Consider the following 26,773-nt stretch of genomic DNA (forward strand, 5'->3'; position numbering starts at 1 on the left):
AGCAGGTCTTTCACTATCCTGAGTGAAACTTGTACTACATATTTTTTATTCTTTAACCATTATTTGTACATAAAGAAATGTTGAATACGTTACATTTAAAACTTTTTGGATTTTTCTAAATCGTCAAAATTCATGTGGTCATGTTTGGTCATGCTCCATCTGACAATTGTAATTTGTTTCATATCCAAAGCACACAATGCTTTTCTGCATGTTTTCAATAAGCTGTTTGATGTACAAGGATTATAGTTTAAAACGGTTTAGAAGTACGGACACACAAGTGCATAGGCATCACGTCCGGCGACTCCATGTTTGTTTTCGTATGGAAGAGTATTAATACCAGTTTTATTTTCCAACTACGTAAAGTATGCAGCAGTTAAGTAGATATGTCACACATACAACTTATGTACACGAAACTGGGACACAAAGGCGGCTTTTCCCACAGAATTTCGTGATCACTTTTCTTACCACATCCTGGGTACGACTTCTTACAGGTCTTTATCTGGACGATCTTGGTGACCAAGTTGATCCATATTCTTTTGTTGTTGTTTTTTTCAAATAAGTACAACCTATATACTTTATTTAGAAATATTAAATCTCTATTCAGAACATATCTTTATAATTTAAGTGTATGCATATTTTGCACAGGAATGAGCTTTCACATATATTTCCCAAGATCGATTACATTGTTACATAAAGCCTAACAATGTCAAAAATATAGTTCTGATGCATCCAGTTCGCTTTTAAAATCGCAGAGGCTTTCACGTAACTTGGTTATTTGCATTTTCAAAATATTTTAAATAGAACTTACTCATTCTTTTGTAAATCAGTTTACTAACCTGATGTACGAACATTTACATTACCTTTGCAATAGACACATTACTTTTTCTGATTATTTTTATAAACCTAAAAAAAAAAATACTTCAGCTACATAGCAATGTGTTTTCTACTAAGAACACCTATTGGGAAATTATATGTTATATCTCTTATTTTTCGCAGATATAATAACTTTAAAAGTAACTTTAAAATATATTTTGTGTTTCGAATCACCCGTTTCCTTAATAATTGAGAATTCTGTCTAAATTAATTATATTAAGTCTATCTAATAACAAGTTATATTCGATATAAGCTTAAAATTATTGTAGTTTTAGCTAACTCCAGAATTGTGTACTTGATTAAGAAAAAAGAAAGAAACAAAAGTAATTTGAAGAATAAAAAATATTCCGAATGTTTCTACGGTTTGGTCGTATTGCTTAACAAACGCTTTGACTTTGAATAAACTGAAGCAAATATTTTTTCTAAAATGAAAACGGTAATAGCTAAACCTAATCCCGAGCACAAACAGCAGAATGCGCCCCGTAGATCTTCCAGTCTGAGTGCACGAAAGGATGATGGAATAGGTGTAACACACCTTTTGTAGTTTCTCATCATGAGCTCTATCCAGTATCCAAACTGATCGTTGTCCACTGCTAAAGAAACTCTGTGTAGGTATAAAAAAACTATAGTTGTAAAATATTTGACGTTTACAATAACGTTCAACTAATGTCTTTCACGAACAAAAAATTACAATGTGACCACGCACGTATAAAAAAATCGTGAAATTTAATGTAAATGTCTTTTACATGTAAAAGACGCATTAAAACAGTTTAAAACAGGAAACGTTTCTCATAACAGAATAAAAGTCTCTGAACATAGTTTTAATGAACCAGCAGACTTGAAACTTGAGACAGTCGAGACAAAAAAGATTAAATAAGATCCATAACTAGCTTGTCTTACACTTTAAAGTATTCTATAAAACTCGTACATTTTCAAATGTTTTTAATCAGTCTTGAGCTTAAAATATGTTAACTTATTATTTCAAGTAACAAGGTATAGTACTTGATACACGAATCTCGTGTTGTTATTACACATTTCATCTTATTTTACTTCTTAAATTCATACTTACATTTGTTTTATCTGTTTTATTAAAACATCAGATATGTTTTTTCTCATGGCTGCTACTGTAGTCTTGGGAAAAAACGTTTTTTTAGCAATATACAGGGAACAATGTCCTTTGTAATCGAAACGGGCGTTGATTCTCGACTTCAGGGTTATCGACTGCAGTGATATAGCATGTGTTCTGGCCTCTATTTTATCAATCATTTCATCTGATAACATTTCTCTCATTGGTTTTCGATTTTCAGAAGACTTTGATACAACATCCCATAGTTTACTGTACACTCCACTTTCTTTTTTCTAAAAGGACAAGAAATAGTTTTCTGTTCAATATTAGTAGAACTGTTTTAAAGTTAAAAAACATCGCTTTCTTTTAGATACGGCGACCTTTGGTATTTAAAACCACAAAAACAATTTTGAACGTTTCAAAACTAAAAGTTTGAATACTAAAAGTATATTTATTGTTCTATTATTATCTGGGCGTTATAATGTTACGGTCAATTCCACTTTTCGTTGGTAAAAGAGTAGCCCAAGAGTTGGCGGTGGGTGGTGATGACAAGCTGTCTTCCATCTAGTCTTACACTGCTAAATTAGGGACGGCTAGCACAGATAGACCTCGAGTAGCTTTGTGCGAAATTCCAAAACAAACAAACAAACAAACAAACTATTTTTATTTAACAAATTCTACTGAACCTAAGCCCAAATAATACTTTTACAAACATGGTTTTATTGCTTTTATAAGAACTGCGCTGATGAAGAAAGGAGTCTTAACAAATTCGTAAAGCTTTTATTTTCGAACTGCGCTGATGAAGAAAGTGTAAGACTCTTAACAAATTCGTAAAAGTTTACGGCTGGGAGGGCGAGCATGTTTGGCGCGACGCGGGCGCGAACCCGCGACCGTCGGATTACCAGTCGCACGCCTTACGCGCTTGGCCATGCTCGTTAAAGCACGTTTAGTTGTAGACAGGTATTTTTCGAGAAGTCTTATTGGACATGACTTGAGATGACGAACTATAGGTGTAAAATGTTAAATTCAACACGTCTAATTTTACATTTGTAATAATAATTGAATAAAAAGAAATGTAATACCAAACATCTTCAGTCGAACGATTTTTGGTCCTAATTATTAAACTTTTAAATTTCACTAAAAATAAGTAAATAAAGATCGTTGGAGAGTTGAAGTACACAAATAGTAATTAAGATTATATAATGAAAATGGTCCAATTTTATCAACGTTTTTGCTGTTTGTTATATATTATACTTAATAGTTGAATTTCTGTGCAATAACATTTCGAACCAAATTCAATGATGGATAATATAGTTTGAATGTTTAGTACGTGCACGTGTTGTTTTAATCAATATAAGTTAGTGTGAAAGAAGTAGAAAATACAACACCTTAATAACCGATTCGAAAAAACCGCCTCTTTCAATAACAGGAGTAATTTGTGGACGATCCAGAAGTTCTTCCAAACTATCAACTCTGTCTGTGGCTTTCCGTAGTGTTAACTGGGAAACTAATAGTCCGCTGAAAGCTGACATTGTCACAAAACATCCAATCAGCCAAACTCCAATTAAAAGCCGCTGTGAGTAACTGGACGGTACTCGCTCGAAACCTATTGATTTATTAAAGAAAAAAAATATTATCCACTTTTCTTGAAAAAGAGCTTACATAACAGGATAGAGCACAGCATGTGAAACACATACGGTTTTATGATTTCGATTCTCACGCATAGTTTATACGAATTAATTGTATACAAAATACCTTCTCATAGAATAGGAATGTTCTGCATACGTGATTTGTAATAATAATTCTCTTAGCTAAAAATATAGATAGAAACACAATAATAACGAAACAACTCTTTTTGTACTTGCAGAGTAGTTGTAATAGATTAGCCCAAAGTAGAGTAAACACAGGCATCGTTTTGGGTAAAATTAAAATGTTACTGGTCATGTTATTGTGAGATACGTGACAAAACTTTACACCCTCACGCGTCAATATATATTGTTGTAGGCAAACATTTTATCACTTTAATATTTTTATTTACTGGAGAGATGTTTTTACATGATGTAATAAGCTTAAGAGTTTAGGTCTCTGTGGTTTTTCGTAGATTTCTGCACTGCATAGAAAATTGGTATAATATAAAAATGTAAAACTGGGTGAATATTAGTTAGTTAATTGGTACAGTGTCAATTAGGGAGTGTGTCAGTGATTCAGTTACTAAGTTAGCGGCCCCGCTATAACAGCGGTATGTCTACGAATTTACAACGCTAAAATCATGGGTTCGATTCCTCTCGATAGGCTCATATAGCCCGATGTGGTTTTGCTATAAGAAAACACACACACACTAAGTTAGTGAGTAAGTCGTTCAATCCGTTTATTATCGATCGAATAGTATGAAATGTTTGCAAGTAAATTGTACTTATAAGTTCAGCAAAGATTAGATTTGGAATTTGTATTGAAAGTTGTTTGTACAGTTAGGCCCACCAGTGAATGTAATCTGCATCCTGTACATAACGTTATTAAAGAAATAAATTAATTTTATTATCGATAACTCAACTAGATTTCTCAAATGATTTTACGAAATACTCCCAAAAATCATGCCCAACAATTTACTAGTTTTGTTTCGAGTTAACGTATCGTTTAAATATTATTTTATTACAAATTACATCTTTTTACAATAGGGAAGATGATTTTTGTAAAATAGTTACGACGTTTCGATCACTGATACGATCATTTTAAAAGTACACAAGTGTTACCTGTAAAAGACTTAAATACGAAAACCGCCCTTAAATTGTTTGTTTGTTTGTAATTAAGCGCAAAGTTACACAATTGCTTATCTGTGGTCTGCCCACCACGGATATCAAAACTTGATTTTTAGCGTTGTAAGTCCACACACATACCGTTGTGCCACTGTGGGTTTACCATTAAAAGTTTTGTATTTGAGAATGACCGTGACAGTGATCAATATGTCGTGCCTGTTACAAAATATAATATTCCTTACTTTGAAAGCTGTAAATTTAATAAAATAAAAACGATATAACAATATATTACAATATCTTCTAAAAATGGCGGGAAAAAGAGCTAAGAAGTAATTAAAATAATTTATGTTTTAACGCATTCATGGATGTGTATGTAAAGTTAATTATATCAAAAAAGTAATTCTCTTTAACAGAGTTAACATTAACTTAATTAGTGGTCTAAAGATTAGCGTGTCTTAACAGTTGACCAAAGGTTTCATGTCTTGCATCACATTTCCATAACTTGAGTATGTTACAAGGATGACAGTGAAATCAACCTGTTCGGTTATGTTAGCCCAAAACTAAGAGTGGGTGCTCTTTACTGGCTGTTTTTTCTCTAGTTTATCAGTTCATAGATAGCGACGTTTAACACATGTAACCGTTGTGTTGCTTTGTGGAAATATCGTTTGTTTGTAATTAATCACAAAAACGTGTATCTGTATTTATGAACATTTCAACTTTAAATGAGTTAATAAAGGAATGTTGAAACATTAGTGAATATTACAGGTACCAATAAGTCACAATAACCCTTATATTACCGAAATAAGAATTCTAGTGGAAAGAAAAATCATAATTAATAAATTAATTTGTTGCCCGTTCTTCTTGGAAGATACAATAAGTAGTGTTTTCAGCTCGTTATTGATAAATAGTGTCGCTTATTTGTAGTGTCATCATTTCAACTTCTACATGGACTTCGTTGAATAAAGATATTCTAATGGAGTAAAGATTTGCCCTCAAGGGCACAGCAATATGTCTGTAGGCTTACAACCGCTAAAAACCGGGTTTCGACACTCTAGGAGGGTACAGCAAAGACAGTCCACTGTATAGCTTTGTGTTTAACGACAAAAATCTTAAAGATTCAAGTTACTGTCGTAAATCTATACATTAATTTTATATTAACTGAAAATGCAGATAAAAGAGGTTGATTTTACAGAGTAAAAGCATATAACAAATAAATCCTCACAGTGCAGTGTCAGTCAATCAGTTAAATTAGTAGTATTTTTGCCTGCCTTAATTAATGTCTTTTACGTCTTTTTCTTTTTTTGTACTAAGACACCACTTATCGAAACATTTTGTGTGCTTGGAACGAGGTTCATAATCATACAGCTACTCTTCTAGTGGCAAAATGAAAATGTTTAAATTAACATTCAAATTCCAATACTATAAGGCCCAGTAGTTAGAGCGATCAAGTCGCAATCTGATGGTCACGGGCTTGAATCCCCGTCACACCAAACGAGCATGTTTCAGCTCTTTCAGCCATGCAAGTGTTATAATGTGACGGTCAATCCCATTATTCGGTGATAAAAGAGTAACCCAAGAACTGGCGGTGGGTGAGGATGACTATCTTCTTTCCCTGTAGTGTTACACTGCTAAAATAGGGACGGCTAGTGCAGATAGTCCTCGTGTAGCTTTACGCGAAATTCAAAAACAAGTAAGCCAATACTATATATATCCAATTATAAAAAGTATTTTCTAATATAAAGTACGAGTACTAAAACACCTTCATTTGCTCTAATGAAAGCCATAGGCATATAAAACAATTAAATATTATTATGGCTAGAACTACAAGCGTGTGGTATGTGCGTGTTGGTAACGGTGGTAGGACAAAAATCGTTTGGTAACAGTATTACTAGACCCAACTCTAATAAACGAACATAATTACTGATTGTATCGGTTAGTGAAAGCCGCATTGAATGGAACAAACTATCAGAAGTTGTAAGTTGGAAAAATTCATTTCGATACAATGCGAAGACGACGTCAGTATGAAGGTTTGGTTTGTTTTGTATTTTATGAAAAACTTATATGAGGACTATCTGCGCTCACCGTTCCTCATTTAGCAGCGATAGACCATGGAGAAGGCAGCTAGTCAACATCATCCAATACCTATGTATGAAATACTCTTTTACTAACGAACAGTGAGATTGACTGTAAATTTATAACACCCCCAGGACTGAAAGAACAAGCAAGTTCGGTGTGACATAGTTTCGTATTGCAACTTTCATATTGCAAAATGAGCGCCCTGACCACCAGGCCAAGTCGGGGCCCAGGCTGAAAGGACACATGAATATATCAAAACTAGTTGTTCCAAAATCAAGCCTTCTGAGAAATTTTTCTGATTGTTCACTAATAAACCACGTCCAAATTTTAGTCCTGCTATAGCCTGGTTGAGTGAACAGATTAGTACATCTATGTCCCTGGCCCCCCAATGGTACAGCAGTATGTATGCAGATTCACACTGCTAAAAACTGGGTTTCGATACCAGTAGTGGGCAGAGCACAGGCAGCCCATTGTGTAGCTTTGTGCTTAATTCTAAACAAGCAAACAGACAAACCTATGTACCTGAACATCGGTCGGGGTTGGAGATAGGATAATTAATGATCTGACGAAATCATGTGTAAATACGTAATTAAATGTATCAGGTTGTCCAGAAATAAATGTTGAATTTCTAACGATGACATTTAGAAGCTGAATATTGAGTAACTTGTCGTTGGTTGGTTGATTGGTTTAATCCAACGTGTGTCGCTTACAAGGTGTTTTAATTGTCTGCTTTCTCAACTCTACTCAGAGTAAGTTTTGCAACCTCCAAGGCAGCATGGACAAGAAGACTTTCGACTGATTTTCTTCTACGACTTCAAACTTGGACTAAAAACTACCGAAACTACACGGAACATCAACTATCAATGTTTGTTTGTTTGTTTGTTTTGAATTTCGTGCAAAACTACACAAGGGCTATCTGCGCTAGCCGTCCCTAATTTAGCAGTGTAAGACTAGAGGGAAGACAGCTAGTCATCCCCCCCACCGCCAGTTCTTGAGCTACTCTTTCATAAACGAATAGTGGGATTGATCGTAACATTATGACGTCCGTTAACGGCTGAATGGGCGAGAATGTTTGATGTGACTGGAATTCGAACCCGCGACCCTTAGATTATGAGTGGAGTGCCTTACCCACCTGGCCATGTAAGTTTAATATGTTTTTCATTCATAAAACAGTATGCCCTAGTAACTAATACGCTATAACTCCCCTGATTTATATGAGTATCCTCTTTGTTATAAAATAATGTATCCTAAAAACTAATAAACTACTATTCGTCTGTTTAACTATATTATCTCCCCTTATTATAAAACAGTATGTTATATATAGCAAGTGACTGATACGCTACCACTCTTCTGTTTAACATGGATATACCCCCCAGTGGCGCAGCGGTATATCTGCGGACTCCCACCGCTAAAAACCTGCTTTCGATACCGTGGTGGGCAGAACACAGATAGCCCATTGTGTAGCTTTGTGCTTAATTCTAAACAAAAAAAAAAAGCATGGATGTTTTAGCCACTAATAAGCCATTATTTGTCTGTACAACATGCGTACCCTTTTTAATATAAATCATATTATATTATCAGTTATTACAATACTATTATTCTGTTTAACATGGTAATATTTTTATTACAAAACAACGAAGCAGAAGAAAGTTTGGGTAAGATAATTTTCACGTAGGATAACAGCGCCATACACGAAAGTTATTTTTAAGATAATCCAGACTCGATAAACAAACTACATTTTTCTATACATGCCAACCATAGTTCGTATCACGTTTCCGTAATTCAAACTGATTTTATGTTTCAATAACGAGAAAGTTTCTGTTTTGTTAAACTAAATGTATTGATAGACTCTTGACATGCATTCCTATTCATAAATTCAACCTTTTATTTTTCGGATCTTGATTGACCTGCTTGCTTCTAGCTCAAAGTCATACAAAAACTATTTGTGTGAGCTCTGTCCACCGCGAGGAATGAACTTTATTGTGTCTGAATGATTCACTCGACTGTCTCCCAAAAATAGAGTCAGGATCTTGAAAGTCTTTCAAAGTTTCACTCTTTTGTGTCAGCTCAATAAAGTGTTAATTGTCATGTTTATAAAATATTAAAACTAATAAAATGTTGATAGATGTATTTTATTTTAGAATGTTATTATGTATACTATATTTTCGAAATCTGGTCTTTCAAATGTAACATTATTTTAAATGTTCTTATTCTCAGAAATACACAATGAAAGCGCTTTACTTCAACTTACCTTGTAATAAAATACATATTGAGAAACGCCACAAATTGCCCAAAACTCCACAAGTCTTTCCATCAGACAGTTCTTTTGTTTTAATCATATCAAAGACCCAGCTAACGAACGAAAGACTGGACACACTGATTAATAAGGCTATCCATACCTACAGAAACACACGTGTTATTAAAGAATTGCTCCCCTAGAGAAACAAACACGTGTTATTAAAGAATTTTTCCCTACAGAAACAGACACTTATTGGAAACTTGGTCCCCTACAGAAACAGACACGTGTTACTGAAGAATTGTTCCCCTACAGAAACAGGAACAGGAAGAAACGTCTTATTGAGGCATTGTTCCCCTAGAGAAACAGGCACGTCTCTTTAATGCAAGGTTTTCTAAAAAAACAAAAAACATACACGTCTTTTTTAAGCAGGGTTGAATCCAGATATTTCTACCTAGTCTCACGTGAACCTGAGGGTAGGATTAAAATTGAATACAATGGGAAACATTGTAATTTAATCAAAAACACAAAATAGTTACATATTTCAGGGGATTTGCACTAGGAGAAATTCCCTGTAATCCTATGAATTTAACACTGCTTTTAATATTTTCATCGCCTAGAGAAACAAACATGTTTTTAGACACACTGTTCATGTAACAAAACAAACACATTTTTTATAACATTGTTCATCTAAAAAAACAGACACGTCTTGCTCTAAAACGTTTCTCACCTACAACATAAAAAAGTGTATTTTTAAGTTTTTATCTACATTTTTAAGCTCTTAGAAACCAAATTTATTTAGTGAAAATGAATTTTTGCTTGTAAATAACAGTTTTTCCTAAATAGCAGTCCTCGAGACGAGGTGAGAAGAGCCTAAATTAGTATCTGTAAGTATTTCATTTAAAGTTTACATTGGATATAAAACAGGTAATTTTTCATCATTTTTGAATGGTGTAGTTTCTTATTCCATTCTTTTTTAAGTTCTTTTCATTAATATTATTGGTTTTATATAATTTTATGATATATGTTACTATCTGGAATACCCGTCCATTGAGAGAATAAATTTTATTTCATTTTATACACGTGTATAACAAAGGATAGGAAATTGTGCTTCTGTTTGTTTGTTTTTTAACACAAAAACACTAAAAGTACAATAGAAATACATAAACATATCAATACTGAAAATAAAAACATACTGTTTTTAAGAATTCTATCAATATGGAATTAGATGTTCCCTCATTACCTTCGAGTTTGCTGATTTGGTGGGGTAGTTTTTGAAACTAGACTGGGTGTTCTATATCCCCTCTCAAGACCATCCTTACGTCATCCTATATCACTGTATCAAGTTGGGTCGTAATTTGTCATGAAATGTGGAAGTTTATACGGAACAGATACACACAAAAATTGAAGTTTATTTATTTATATAGAAGATAGGGTCCAACCTCTGCCCCCTTCATAACCGTCCTCATGTCATTCTATATCACTGTTTCAAATTTGATGTTGAATGATCAAAAAATGCGGAAACGTATAAGGAACAGTTGAGTGAAAAGTGTAAACAAACAGACAGACATTTATCTTTATATATGAGACTAAACTCACTAAGACTAATTTAGTTTCGTCAGTTTAGTATATGAATTCAAAACTAATCAGTCTCCCAATTTAACTGAAGCTATTAAAACATTATTCGGTTAACTACGGTTACAAATAACATTAAAAAGCGAGATTGTTCAACTGATGAGTCATTCTATTCTAATAATTGAAAGTTTTGGTTTATTTGTTTTTTATTTTAATTACGAGATTATGTTATTGTATACTTACTTCCCAATTTAAGGATAAAAATAAACCGAAAGCATTGTTCTCCTCGATGGGACTAGCAACCAATAAGGCTTGAGGATCTACCATTAAAGGTCTTGTAAATTCGGCCACTTCAAGTCTTTCGAAATTAGCTGAGACTGGTGTCAAAAGGAATTCAGCTTCCTAAAGAGAAAGGTGAAAATTAAAAGAATATCACCAGTATTAATTATTCTGAAGTTTTTTATTATTATTTAGCAAACCAGCGAACTATGAACTTGAAAATTATAAAAAGAGTTTATATGATAATTAATTTAAATAAGTTATGCATGAAACTAATACAGTTTGTTTCTTGTTCAATTAGTATTTTAACATGAACTGTATTTTATACACAAATAATGCAAATTGTCTGGTCATAGGCTTCTATATATACATATATATTATTAAATGGCAGTTTAGAGAGAAGGCAGCTAATGAAAAACACCCAGCGCCAGCTATTTCTTCAAACAATGAGTAACCCAACAGTTGTTAATAGGTGCTGTTGAGCAGCTGCTTTCATTTATGGTTTGTCTTGATTCTAAAAATTTGAAACTTCAACAAAACATGAGTTTGTTTCTTTATTTTCAATTTTGCGCAAAGCTACACGAGGGCTATCTGCGCTAGCCATCCCTAATACAGCAGTGTGAGACTACAGGGAAGGAAGTACCACCAACTCATGGGTTACTATTTTACCAAAGAATAGTGGGACTGACCGTCACATTATAACACTCCCACGGTTGAAAGGGCGAGCATGTTTGGTGTGACAGGGATTTGAACACGCGACTCTAGGTTACGAGTCGAACTCGGTGTTGTAAGCTATATTTTCAATGTTTTATTTCGGATGCCAACTAGAGGAAGCTTAACATTAACATAAGTATGTTTGTGGGAGCAGAATACGAAGCGTTCTAGATGACGTCACGAGAATCTGGGAACTTACTATCTAAAAACAAAGCTAGGTTATCAATATGAGAAGCAGTGTTTTGCTTTCAATGAGAAGTGAATAGTGAATGAACAGCGAGTCAGTAAAGTGTCAGTCAGTTAATCTGGTTCAGTTTGTTTGTTTTGGTTTTTTTGAATTTCGCACAAAGCTACTCGAGGGCTATCTGTGCTAGCTGTCCTTAATTTAGCAGTTTAAGACCAGAGGGAAGGCAGCTGGTCATAACCACCCACTGCCAACTCTTGGGCTACTCTTTTACCAACGAATAAAGATTGACCGTCACATTATAACGCCCCCACGGCTGAGAGGGGCGAGCATGTTTGGCGCGACGCGGGCGCGAACCCGCAACCCTCGGATTACGAGTCGCACGCCTTAACACGCTTGGCCATGCCAGGCCTCGTCTGGTTCAATAAAATATTTAAGTAAACGTTAGTTAACGCAAGTATTCAATTACTTGAATCGATTAGCTATGAAAGTGCACCAATAAGTTCATATTAAATGCTGGTCGTAGTACATAAGCGAGGTAATTCCATTTCAACGTCATTCATAAACAGTGGTCTACACGTCCCAACAAAGCACATCCTCGTATTGTTGTAGAAATTGAAGAAATAAACTGTATTTTATCGCTGTATATAGACTGATCTACGAACTGCTCACAGAAATATTTTGAAAGAAAGAGCACAACAAAAGAACAGCGTTAGAGCAAAGGGTTCAGAGATTCGAAAATTTATTTTTACAAAATAACAAAAATTCATATAGCAAGGATATTTATTATAACATTTTGTTTTCAATGACTTTTTGGATTTAGTAATCGATGTATTTTAAATTTACCTTAGAGTAACCTTAATTAATTTAGGTGTGTAAATAGTGCTATAAACATTTCGCCTAATTCATAAGGTCATAATATTGTTCATATACATACAATAACTTAGATTACTGTGAATTTAAAAATGACTGAAAACCTCATATAAAAAGCCTTTTTGTTTTAAGTTATGTCGATGAGACTTCAATAGGTGGAACTACAGTCCACAGCAGCGGGTGAGGCCAATCAAAGAATTTGCATCAAAATCACAGACTAGCTTTTCAGTTTCAACTTCGATGAAATGAGAAAATCTGTAACATATATCGTTTAAATCTACACAATTCTTTCGCCACTATCTCTTTAGATGAATAATACATCAGCGTTAATACATATGCACATTTTTACCGTTATTGTCTATATCAAGCAAGATATTAGAGAAAACAAATATCGCTAAATAAAAAAGCCATGAGGGGCTGCCAACTGAACGTGAAAAAAATAAACCAAACAAAACAGGGATGGAAGTGAACATAACACTTGATTGGCTAACGATCACATAGCAAAGATGTCTCGACTTTACCTGGAAAATAAAATCCTCACATCACTGGTTCCCTCACTGGGAAAACTAATAAAACCAAAATTTTCAATTGTAAAATGTTTCTATATTGTAAATTTGACATCAAAGTTAACTAAATGAAAGGGATAATGATAAAAGCTGGGACTCTATTCAAAGTTTTCAATAGAGAAAGCTGAGAAACCACTAACGTAGGCCTCATGTAGTTTTGTGCGAGATTCAAAACAAAACAAACTTCTCGAAGTAACCTTGTGAAACCGAGTGAAGAGTGTAATGTTTGAAGATACAATGAATGTAATACCATTGTATTACGGCAAATATAACTGAATGTTACAGAATCATCACCTGGAATGAATGGCAAATTTTATGTTGAAATGTTGTTTTTTGGGCAAAATCTGTCTGCCGTTGACGACTGACTTTACATAGTTTGTCAAGATCTTGACTCCCAAGCATATTCAAGAAAGATTCTGACTGCAAACAGAAATATTAATATAACCGGAAATACCTCGCAGTTCATTCTGTTAATGCATTTTTTATCCTGTCAGCAAAAGTAATATTCTGCGTATATGGTAATAAAATAGTTAGAAGTAGTTAACTCGTTCATTAAACAAAGTAAAACTTGAATATTCAGGGTAGTTTACCTGAAGCTTACAAATATATGACGTTAAAAGTAGTTTATCTCAAGTGTACAAACATGCAACACTCAGGGTAGCTTACCTCAAGCTTACAAGTTCGAAATATTCGAGGTAGTTTACTTCAAGTGGACAAACCTTCAACATTAAAGGAAGCTTGCATCAAGCGTGCAAACCTGCAACATTCTAGTTAGTTTACCTCAAGCTTACAAGTCCGAAATATTCGAGGTAGTTTACTTCAAGTGGACAAACCTTCAACATTAAAGAAAGCTTGCATCAAGCGTACAAACCTGCAACATTCGAGTTAGTTTACCTCAATTGCACAAACCTACAACACTTAGGGTGATATATCCCAAGTGTACAAAAGTGTACTGCTCATCGTACTTTATCTCAAGAGTACAAACATTCAACATTCAAAAAGGTATACCTTAAGCTTACAACTCCGAAACATTTGGGATAGTATACCTTAAACTTACAAATCTGCAACGTTATGGGAAATTGATCAAACTTACACATTTGCTACATTCAGGACAGGAGGAAAATAGAAGCTTACTTTTCGATCCAACATGCCTATCATTCCATTCCAGCTACCGTTAAGTTTCTTCGACCCCACTGATGGTCTTCGGGCTGGAGGACGGTATACCTAATAGGAAAAATAACCATAAAAATTCATTCAATGTTAAAATCTACCAAATCTATAACGTACACTGTGATTTTATATCAACAGGTTACACTGACCTTTTCGCACAGATATACCTACAAAGGAATTAACATGAGTAGTTATTAACTATTAGGTACACTCCTTCCCATTGTTTCTAATGTGATTATTTGAATTTTCCATATGTCAGTGCAAAAAGTTGCGTGCTCGGTGACTGTAAAAAGTTATTGAATAACTTAAATAGGCATAACTACCTTTTATAACATTAATTTTAACATTAATGTTTCCCAGTAAGACTCAGTCAATCAGTAGTTTAAGTTATGAAAGAATGTTGTAATCACAACTGTTAGCAGTTTAATTTCTTAGTTTAGTTGGCAGAACATTGATTTGTACTACAAGTGGTCCCGGGTTTTACATCTTAGAGGGGTAAATCTTGTAAGTAGTAGAAAAAAACAAATAAACAAACTCCCACCTACTAGTGGTCGCTCCAGTACTCCTGAGATAAGGCCCATAGACTGGCCTTGTTAGTGAAAGGGAAAATAATGTTTTGGCTTGAATTGCTATAAAATGTACGACGCATAATAGTGGTTCATAATAGAGATCGCAAGGAGGTACACAAAATCCTAATAAAACATCCGGGAAAAGCCCCTTAAACAGTAAAAATTTAACTCAAAAAACACTATAAAACCTTTAATATTCGTATATTTAGCTATATACGAATAAAAAAGCGCATGTTAGACTAACAAGGAAAAAAATTAAAACGAACGATCTGTTTGCAGTTTTATTATTATCTTGCCAACCTACAACAAAAACGGCTTGGTATATTGCACCTAAATATTTTGTATAATACTAAACAAGGTACTGCTAAAGTCTTAGGAATAATGAAAAGTCGAGTTGTTCCTATTATAGTTTACATAATTTAATACAAATCGTAATTCTGGTACGATGTTATCATTGTCACTTGAAATTAGTTTTCTTATAAATATCTACTGTTCCTGTAAAACAACTTAAGTACAGGGTAAAACAGGAATTACCAGTTAATAACAGATGAATATCAAATGACTGTAACATATAGATATTCAGTCTTTGTACATTGTACAACCGATGTCTTTAGGAAACCAACGCCTTTATTATGTATGAAGTGAAACAAAAAGCAATACAAATAATATTACATTTTATTACACATATTTGTGGAATAATTACTTTAAAAGACACGAGGGCTTACTTAAAGCGATGTTTTAGAGGTACACTGCTGCCCAAATTCTTAAGGCCAATGAACATAAAGAAAAAATATGCATTTTGCGTTGTTAGACTCGACCACTTATTTGAGTAGAGCTTCGAAAGATAAAAATAAGAAAATGAAAATAAAAATAAAAAACTGTTTTAGAATTTAATAGGGAAAATGTGAACACTATGAAATTAGCCTAAATACTAACTGGTCAAAAGTTTGAGACCATGCTGAAATGAAGCGTTAATCGGTAAACACGTAACGAAATTAAGTCATTTGTGTTCAAGCATTAGCGTTGTCAACATCTCCCACTGACATCTCTTGTGTTACCTTGGGTAAAAACTTGACAAATGCTGAAAAGTTGACAAAGTTTGAACGTGGCAGAATTGTCGAGCTGCAAAAGCAAGGTCTCTCTCAACGTGCCATCACTGGCGAGATTGGACGTAGAAAAACTGCTGTTGCAAATTTCTTAAAAGACCCTGAGGGATACGGAACGAGAATTTCAAGTGGTCGGCCCAAGAAAATTTCGCCGGCGTTGAGCAGGAGGATTCGTCGGGTTGTCCGGCAAGACACCAGCCGATCGTCGAACCAGATTAAAGCCCTTACGGATGCAGAATGCAGCTTAAAAACAATAAGACGGTATCTACGAGAGAAAGGCTTTAAAAACCGTAAACGTCTTCAAAAGCCATCCCTCCTTCCACACCACGAAACAGCTCGGTTAAACTTTGCTGAGAAGCACCAAACATGGGACGTAGAAAAGTGGACAAAGGTTTTGTTCTCTGATGAGAAGAAATTTAACCTGGATGGTCCAGATGGCTTCCAACGTTATTGGCACGATAAGGATTATCCACCGGAGACATTTGCTACACGACACAGTGGAGGAGGTTCCATCATAATCTGGGGTGCCTTCTCCTTCCATGAAACAATGGAGCTTCAGGTTATATAGGGGCGTCAAACAGCAGCTGGCTACGTTGGCATGTTGGAGGGAGCATCCTTACTGACTAAAGGCCCTTGCCTTTGTAGAAATGACTGGATCTTTCAGCAGGACAACGCTGCAATCTACAATGCCCGCAGGACATAGGACTTTTTCATGGCGAATAACGTGATTCTTTTGAACCATCCAGCGTGTTCGCTCGAACTGAACCCCACTGAAAATGTTTGGGAGTGGTTGGCAAGGGAAGCCTATAGAAATGGACGTCAATTCCAAACAGTGCATGATCTTCGTGAAGCCATCTTCATCACTTGGAATAACATTTCACCCGGCCTTCTGCAAACGCTTATTTCGACCAAGCGAATGTTTGAAGTTATTCGCAATGACGGCCGTGCAACTCACTACTGAGACCTCTTGTTGGACATTTCCTATCGTGTTTAGGACTTCTTTTTGGTATGGTCTTAAACTTGTGACCAGCTAGTATTTAGGCTAGTGTCATAATGTTCACATTTTCCCTATTAAATGCTAAAGTGTTTTTTACTTTTATTTTTCCTTTTCTTATTTTCATCATTCGAAGCTCTACTCAAACAAGTGGTTGAATCTAACAACGCAAAATGCATACGAGGGCTGTTCAAAAAATACGCGGACTGACGTCATAAAACAAAATGTACTTTATTTAGAAGTTACAGGTCTGGGACCCCTTCAAAGTACTCTCCTCCCAAACGCACACACTTATCCCAACGGTGTTTCCACTTGTTGAAACAGTCCTAATACGTTCTTTTGTAATGTCCTCCAGCTCCTTCGTCGCATTTGCCTTAATCTCGGGAATCGTCTCAACTCTTCTTCCTTTCAAGGGTCTTTTGAGTTTGAGGAACAGGAAAAAATCGCAAGGAGCAAGGTCAGGTGAGTAGGGGGGTGGGGAAGAACAGTGATCGAGTGTTTGGTCAAAAACTTACGAGTTCTGAGGCACAAATTTCGCATCAACGCGGTACATCTTCAATTTTTCAGTTAAAACCTCGTAACAAGATCCAACTGATATCACACACTCTTCAGCAAGCTCCCTGACAGTCAGACGTCGATTTGTCCGCACCAGGGTGTTGATTTTGTCGACGTGTGGGTCGTCAGTTGACGTGGAAGGACGTCCAGGACGCTCATCATCTTCAATGGACTGTCGACCATCCTTAAAACGCTCATGCCACTTGAAACATGCCGTACGCTTCATACCAACATCATCGTAAGCCGTGTTAAGCATAGCAAAAGTTTCAGTCGCAGATTTTCCAAGTTTAACACAAAATTTCACAGCAAGTCGTTGCTCCTTCAAGTCATTCATTCTGAAATCCGCCAAACGAAAAAATCGCACTTCACTTAAAACCGCGTAACTAATACATAAATGAAGATATCTGCAATCGGGAAATGGCCTCGTAATCAGCTGATCTGTGCGAACCTAGCGACACCAAGCGGATTTCCCTGTAACCAACTGGAGCCGCGCAATTCAAACAGTCCGCGTATTTTTTGAACAGACCTCGTATTTTTTCTTTATGTTTATTGGCCTTAAGATTTTGACCAGCAGTGTATGTATTTTATTTGAAAAGGCTGCTTTTATAATTATTCAATTTTATACATACACGCCTAGAGAGCATTATGTCTTACTCTAGATATATATTTTTTCACTACTATATATTATATATTTCAAAGAAGTCTTTAGGAGAATCTCCAGCTGCAGCTTAATATTTTAGATTTCAAACAAGTGCGATAAAGTAGTCAATAGCTACAGTAAATCATCATGACCCGTATAGCTAGCTAGTATCTACGTTTATTATCATTACAGTGTATAAAGTTAGTTGTCATTATTTGCCAATGGTTGAGTGCAAAACGTTCAGCAAACAAGATAAATATATAATTGGGAATATAAAAACCTCTATACAGGAATCTTAAAAAAATAAAGAAACAAAACTGGAGATACTATAGACATTATTTATTCAAACTATAAACCCATATGTTGACTCCACCAAATGTAATTCTAGGTGACAGCATGGGGCCAGAATAGGAGTTTGTAGATTGGGAAAACAATGTCTACAGTATGTCCAATCTCGTTTCTTTACTTTTGTTATAATCCCAACCAGCAGGTTTTTAAAATTCCAGTATTTACTTATCTTGTCTGATTAGCAAGCACCAGCGGGTTAACACTTTAACTCAGCTGAGAGAGCACTTTCTTGAGTTTGAGGGACTTTGGGTTCTATATCGTTTCGGGTAATTACGAAATAAAATTTCATCATATACTGAAGGGAAACGAAGATAAGAATTATTTATAGTATAAAAACGTATTTTAATTTGTAATTTTTCTTCATAAATGGTCCTACTTTCTTATTGTATTGAACATAATTATCTATTCTAAAATTAATAATATTTAAAATAAATTTTATAATCCAATGCTAGACACAAAAATAATTGTAATAAATCATACAGGTGGGTTAAGGCGTTCTACTCGTAATCTGAGGGTCGCGAGTTCGAATCCCCGTCGCACCAAACATGTTCGCCCTTTCAGCCGTGGGGGCGTTATAATGTGATGGTTAATTCCACTATTCGTTGGTAAAAGAATAGTCCAAGAGTTGGCGGTGGGTGGTGATGACTAGCTAGCTGCCTTCCCTCTAGTCTTACACTGCTAAATTAGGAACGGCTAGCGCAGATAGCCCTCGCGTAGCTTTGCGCGAAATTTAAAAACAAAAACAAACAAATAAATCATAAATGGCAATAATCGATTAGTTCTTTATTTTGTGTTTCTTAGTTATTGAATGACGAAGGCAGACCAAGACAGGTGTAACACAAAAACAACAACAACCTACAATTAAATATTTGTTATGTAATTTTTATAATTGTTTGTTATCTTTCAATGTTAAGTGCGCAATGTGCTTTCCTATGTAACCATACTGTCATATATATCGAACACTCGAGGTGCGAAAACTAAAGTAAAATGACGAGAGAATTAACATCTTCTCACAGATGTATGTCCCACAAACAGGTGTTTGACAGTCAGAGTTTTACCAATTACATTTTTATTTGTGTTAACAACAGGAATGGTACTTCCTTCCTCTCTCACTACATGTATTATTAATTTCAGACCCTTTAAAACACCCGAGCTACCAGTCTTAATGTTATAGCATAGTATTTTAGTTATAGTCTCAGAATACTGCAAATGTGTTTTTCTTTTCACCAACACTTTATACAATCAAAAAGAATTGCTTTACTTGAAATTCACTCTAATACTAATAATATAAAAAAAATTCTAACCAAGTATTTTTGCTTGTTTTTATCTGTTTAGTTATATCTGAATTATTTACCGGTCTTTCTATCGATTTTCTACTTAAATTTCAATCTATATGTTAATAAACATTCACTTAAGTATTTATATACTTAGGGTCGTTTTTCCTATTATGACTCAGTGCATCCTATTATAAATGAAACTCATTTTACACTGCCTTTCTCTGACCGTATGAGAAATTCATTCAGATCGTGAGAAAATAAACGTTTGGTCAGCTGACCACGTTATATTTCCTATCATCACGCGAATTACAAATATGGAACTTAATTAACTCAAATTCCACACGGTTCCATTGTAAACCTTTCACAAATACACTAGTGTTTTTTTACGAAACACGCAAGACATATATACTATATACTAGCACGTTACATACCATTCCTTTGCCCTTTGGGGAATGAAGCGTGGTCCGTTTTTGGCGTGTCGGGCTGCAGATTCAAGGGTCAATATTTCTACATCCAATTATCGCAAAAAAGAAAAAAACATACTTGCTTCACACTTTGAAACCATTGGTACATTATAAGAGTTGGGGGTTAAACTCATTGTTTAGTCAGTCAAAAAAGCCCAAGAGGGCAATGCATGCTGTTGAATACCTACCTACTTTCCCTCTTGTCTATAAGCTCATATGAGAAACAGCAAATGGTTAGTCTTAAAAGTTGATTCGCACATTGTCCTTTTACAAGGTAAATGTACGTAACTAATTACGAAGAACTGACAACCAGCAAAATACTAGTAATAAGTAATAACACTGTGTAACACAAATATTGGTCCTGGATAGTATGTGTTATTTCTTAATTGCTTATGTTGTAAAAGTACGGAAAATGGCCATCGTTCCCTTCAAACTTTGCTTTTATGACCTGGATAATGAAAATAACCTATTTTCTATGTAAAAACGGGCAAATTTGCACATTTTCATTTACATAAAGTCTGGATGAAACAACATATGAATCAAGATTTACATGTATTTATACTAAAGTTATACAAAAATGAACAAAAATGTTTAGAAGTGAGTTGGTTTTCGAGATTTGCAACTGTAATGTAAATCACTTTCACTTATCAGCCCCTAAATATCGTCTCCCATTATGTTTTCGTTATACGCTCCTAGGTCACAAGAGCAAAGTTTGAAGAGAAAAAATAGGCCTTTTCATTTACTTTAGGCATAAGCAATTAGGAAATAACACTTTCTGTACAGGAACAAGAAAAAGTAAAATTTTTTTTACACAGTGTAGTTGATCTTTATTGAGAAGTGCATATATTTTTCATAACAGTAATTGTACCGTTCATGTATTTTAAAGTTGCGTTGGGTTTTTTCATCATTTGAAGTTTTTTGCACAATATAACCATAATTTTGTTCTTGTTTTCATTACGCTGTATCACTTGGACTGATATCAGTTTGGTTTATAATTATCGTGTGATAGAAATATGAAATATGTAGAAATAATTAAACCATTTACTTCCCATATAAAACTTACGTAAAATTTAAATTAGTTGACAGAAGATGTAGAATTTCAGCCATTGGACCTCGGACTGCCAAACAAGCATCAATCACTTCTACCTTCACAAACGGTAACCACTGGTAACAAGACAAAAATTGGATATATTAGGTATACGTTATTTAATTGGATAGACCTGATGATGAATCCAGGTTTGAATGAATTTATCCAATAAGTGCGAGTAATGTGACTAAACTTTGTAGTTAGTAAAGTAGCATTTTATTACTGACACCATATACGTTTATTTGGTATAACCCTATTAAAACGCACAAAAAAAGAACATTTTCCAGTTAAAAATACACGATACCTGGAATAAATCTGAAATAAAAGCTTCGATCGTTCTATTCAATTGCAACAGGATCTGGGAATAGTATTATATGAACAATGTCTACAACCAGCCTGGACTGTTAATTGTTCTACAATTTCACTGTGGATTACTCTATTACTCATCATTAGAAATATTATATAAACATAGACTCGTAAATTATACTTAATCATAAATTATCATTTGTAATTTATATTATTGCCCATAGGTTATATTTTGGTGACAAGTATACAGAAGTTTAGAATTAACATAGATTGTTGGTTTCTCTTCTGCAACTGTATCAAGAGAAAGTTCTATGTGAAAGATTTCATGAATTAATTTTGTTAAATTTTCTTCTACCTTTCATTGAGGCTAATAAAATGAAATAATTTGATGAACGCAGAAAAAATATTATTTGTTCCACTACATTAAGCATAACGTATAATTTTCATTTATCGTAATATGCATTTTTCGTAAAATCTTGATGTGATCATCTTATCTCATCTAAACTTTAAAACGATCTTTCGTGTTACATAATAAAACTATATACGTAAATAGTAAAGTTGTAATAATACAATCCAATTTAGAACTGGTAAGTTCAAGACACTCAAAGAAACATCAGTCGCAGTCTACTCTGTTTCTCAACAATACTTAACAATACATATACCGCATATAGGAAAGCTAGTGTTTAACCCAGAATTGTACACGAAAGACGTAAAATCATACCTTCAAAGGGAACCAACAATATTATTTTACCTTAATTATATTCTGAAATCGTTTCACGCACTGCTCTTATTTTCACGTGTCTTTTTTCCCTACGTACAAAGATGTTACATGACAAAAGAAAAAATGAATAATGAACATTTTGAAGTGTTCAATTTGAATATAAAACCCAATAAAAATATTGATCAACAAAAGATAGCATAAAAACATATCAGCTTACTTGTATTTTTTAGCATAGTATTTCTCTTTTTACTCAATGTCATTGTAGACTTGCATCTTGAAAGTAAAGCGTCATTTTATTAGACTTTGTTGTAAAAGAAAACGACATACTGACACAAACATAAACAAGGTATGGTGTTACTCACTTCCTCAGCCACAACTCGAACGTGTCGTGTTTGGTTAAATGTATTGTTCTCTGGAAAAGAATAAGCCAAGCTGTAGTTACAGGTAGACATTCGAATGGGAAACATCCGTTGAAATATGGGCTCTAAAATAAAAGGAGACAGATTTTGAAAAACTAAGTTATACTTGATACTCGCATTAATTGTTGTTATACTGATGTTCGCAATCAAGAAAGGCCTGGAGAACTGGATGCTTTCCATTAATCATAAACTTGTTAAAAACAAAAGCATGTCCAACTCTGGAAAACGTATACAGACTAGTTTCAACCTTTCAACTGTTTCTATAACCCTTACAATATACGTGTAGAATATTCACAGACTAGTTTTAACATTTCAAATGTTTGTACTTTCTCTCTGGCTCATAAATCTAAACAATACATGTAAGCAGCAATATCAACATAACTTGTTGTTTTGGATATATATATAACTATAGCGTACATCTCAATTAATTTTGATTTTTTTCTTAGTTAGTTTTTTACACATTTTTTACGATCATGATTTTGAATTTATGATTTATTCGAAGTTACTTACAAAGCAACACGATGGGCTATCTGTGCTCTACCCACCACAATTATCGAAACCCGGATGCTAGCACAAACACGCCATTATACGTTTGAGGGCTACAATAATGGTAGATATGATGCAGTAGAATATAACCCTGTAGTTTTCTTATCAAAAATATACATTCTCTGAGCGTAATTGTTATCATAAATATTTGTGGTATTATCTAATATCCTTAAGTTAATTTAATGAAACACAAGCTTTATTCTGTAACTTCTGGATGCTATATTATTACGTTTAACATTTGTTGTATAATATATGTTAAATATATAAAAAACTAAACTAAATTTTATATAATAAGATAAAATTAACATTTTGAAGTAAATTTATATATATTTTAATGTCAAAGGAAAAAACTCACCTCACACTACTATATAATTAGTTTGAAATACATATAATATTATTTTCTTATCAACTCTATATTCATACAGGTCTTTCTTTCGGTGACTTGAAAGCAATCCCATCCATCTTTAAAAAATTCTTGTTGCAAGCATAGTTGTTATTGTTTCTTTTTATTGTGACAACTTCCACAATAATTAATGTCGAGAAAAGAATCATCGTTACAAAATGTAATACATTAATCAAAAATAAAAGAAAAACCTTAGATTTTTTTCACTATACAGAAGTTTTTAAAGAGATTTGATTCTCATCTCAAACATGACGAATTGCAGTTAGTTCGAAGGGCCGTTGTTAAATAAAACATCGATTTTTCTTTCTTGGACGCGCGTTCAAAACATTATGCAGTATATGAACAATTATTTATCAAGTGTATACATTTGTTTTAATCGTGTTTCTGTTAACTATATTCCTCTACAGATTTAAAATCAGAGGTATGTAAAAATCATGTTTTAGACCTAGATTTAGGCGATCATGAGCCACTAACCAGTCGTACTTAACTTTAATGGCCTCAGTTTTGCCTGAAATATCTCATTGCCTTTACAACAATACATTTATCTTTAACACGTTCTTGATTCTAAATCTGCAAACAACTGAATAGAATGAAAATAAAGCTTTTATAATCACGCCTAATTTAACAACCTCTATTATTCGTAAAAAGTCTCATTCCTTTTGAATACATTTCTTTATATATATTACAATATAATCGTTCTTTTAATGAGCCCCAAATTTTTTTTATACTGTAAAACTTTCTAAATGTTTATATAAATTACTTTATGAGATTAATGCAATCCGAATTTCATTTCTTTACAAATCTGTAATAAAATATTGATGCTTGTCTTTATAAAGAGTAATTCGTCCGCACTATTACTACACAAATAATTATTTTTAAAAAGGTTTTATTAAACGTTTCCTAACGGTAATGTAACGCTATTTATTCTCAATGTGTAATATAGTTACACATTGAATCTCTGTCTAAATGACCGGTCCAGGATTTCTGTTACAGGTGGAACGTGTAATCGATTAAAACTGGACACATTTCAATAACCTGACTGAAATGAAAAAGATATAACTGAAATGTTCTGAGATATAACTTGTGTTGGATTGTCAACCAATTATTTATATATCTCCTCAGTGGATTAGTTGTAAATAAGTATTTCATGCAGGATAAATAGCAGGTTTACGAACTTGCAAGTCTACTATCGGGTGTTCGAGTTCCCATGGTAAACACAGCCTAGGTAAGCTCATTGTGCGCCAAAAAAAAATCAACACACTACTGTTAATCGCAAAACTACACAATGGACTATCCATGTTCTGTCCGCCACGAGTATCAAAATACGATTTTTAGCATTAGACTTACCTCTGAGCCACCATTGGGCTTTAATATTAGAAAAAGTAAGCTGTATTGAAATACATAAAATAATTAAAACATGGAACATGAATGCATACAACTGTTTATTTGTCAGAAGCTCAGAACACAAGTTTAAAACATTTATTCTCTCGAGGTTAATATATGAAATAGAATTAGTATGGTAGGTTGAAAGTATTTCATGTGTAAAATAATGCGTCTAAACATGAACTGTTATAATAAAGATCGTGATATTTTTACTCAATTCAGCCGAGTATAACCCAATAGTTTGCGTTCTGTCTCGGCTGCGGAGCTGAGATTTTGTGGTTTGCGTCTCGTTATCACCCAAAAAATCGTGCTCCGCTCATTGAGACCATGGGTACTTTGTAAGAGTTACATTCAATACTTCCACTGTTCTATCATACAAAAGTAGCTCAAATGTTGATTCAAGTCGAACATTTCGAAATTATGAACGGCTAGTGCAAAAAACCCTCGTAAAATCTAGTGCAAAATCAAATTAACAAATAATTTCATCAATATATTATAAACGTTCTGTTCTCTAAACACCTGAACTGAGACAATGAGACGTTGGTTTGGAGTCGTGTAAGTCATCTTTGTCACTTTCTTTTCTATGTTAGTACGTGGTCTTTATAATCAGATCCAGGAAGCTACACAGAATCATCACTGTATTTATACTTGTAATTACACACTCAAAGCTATACGAGAGAAAATTGTGCATACTAATTGACAGACTATAAGGAAAGCGAAAAATTAACAGAATTCACTGCCAAACCGCGAGCTAATATTACCTAACTGAAAAAAAGAATTTTACTTTTACTCTTATAGTGCTCACTTAAAGTTCCAATGTACAGAGCGAGTTTTAGCGACAACAGCACACGAACCACGAGCCATAGGTTTAGCATTCTAATCGCTTAATCCATCTCCACCACCTCTTTTGTAACGAGAGAAGACGTACTTACCATCTAGAGTAGATGCTGTGCTTGAAAAGATACAGTTATGGACAATAGTAGATAATAATATAACATATGCAACATTCTGCATTTTTTCTTCATAAAGCTAGGGTACTATTTATGTTTCTCCTTTCTGATAAAGGTCTATTTACTAGAGATGATGTCTATTATTAAGCCTTCTATTTGAAAAAAACAACAACATAGAATTCTTTCTAATCCATAAAACGTTATGCGAATAGTGCTGCGCATGCGCAGTAACTCTGCATAAACTAGAGGCGGGACTTCATACAACACCATTTATCCGTCTACCCGACGCACGTCTATGATTGGTTTGTTTTGTTTTGAATTTTGCACAAAGCTATATGAGGGCTATCTGTGCTAGCCGTCCCTAATTTAGCAGTGTAAGACTAGAGAGAAGGCAGTTAGTCATCACCATCCATCGTCAACTCTTCAGCTACTCTTTTACAAACGAATAGTGAGATTGACCGTCACTTATAACACCCCCACGGTGAAAGGTCGAGCATTTTTGATGTCATGGGGATTCGAACCCACGACCCTCGGATTATGAATCGAACGCTTTAACCCACCTGGCCATGCTGGGCCCTGATAGAGTAGATGGAAGAGCAGTTAGTCAACACCACCTATCACCAGCTCTTGAGCTGTTATT

The 26,773-nt window shown here is 34.2% G+C and overlaps 1 protein-coding gene across 1 annotated transcript; it reads right to left on the reverse strand.

The window, feature by feature from the left end:
• Positions 1-26,283, reverse strand: LOC143237583 (glutamate receptor ionotropic, kainate 1-like). Its single transcript, XM_076477010.1, has 8 exons — positions 26,116-26,283; positions 22,795-22,916; positions 14,330-14,419; positions 10,823-10,981; positions 9,020-9,167; positions 3,328-3,545; positions 1,943-2,232; positions 1-1,477 (listed from the first exon to the last, which is right to left on the reverse strand). The coding sequence occupies exons 1-8, from the start codon at positions 26,195-26,197 to the stop codon at positions 1,231-1,233; spliced, it is 1,356 nt and encodes a 451-aa protein (XP_076333125.1). The 5' UTR covers positions 26,198-26,283; the 3' UTR covers positions 1-1,230.
• Positions 26,284-26,773: the final 490 nt, after the last annotated feature.

Source organism: Tachypleus tridentatus, chromosome 13 (genome assembly GCF_004210375.1).
Source record: "Tachypleus tridentatus isolate NWPU-2018 chromosome 13, ASM421037v1, whole genome shotgun sequence".
Taxonomy (NCBI): Eukaryota; Metazoa; Arthropoda; class Merostomata; order Xiphosura; family Limulidae; genus Tachypleus; species Tachypleus tridentatus.

Excerpts from the sequence above, each read along its gene's own strand:
- LOC143237583 (XM_076477010.1), bottom strand. The coding sequence starts at position 26,197 with ATGCAGAATGTTGCATATGTTATATTATTATCTACTATTGTCCATAAC. Across the intron at positions 22,917-26,115 it reads CACAGCATCTACTCTAGATG|AGCCCATATTTCAACGGATG; the intron begins GTAAGTACGTCT and ends CTTTTATTTTAG. Across the intron at positions 1,478-1,942 it reads ATAAAACAGATAAAACAAAT|AGTTTCTTTAGCAGTGGACA; the intron begins GTAAGTATGAAT and ends ATACCTACACAG.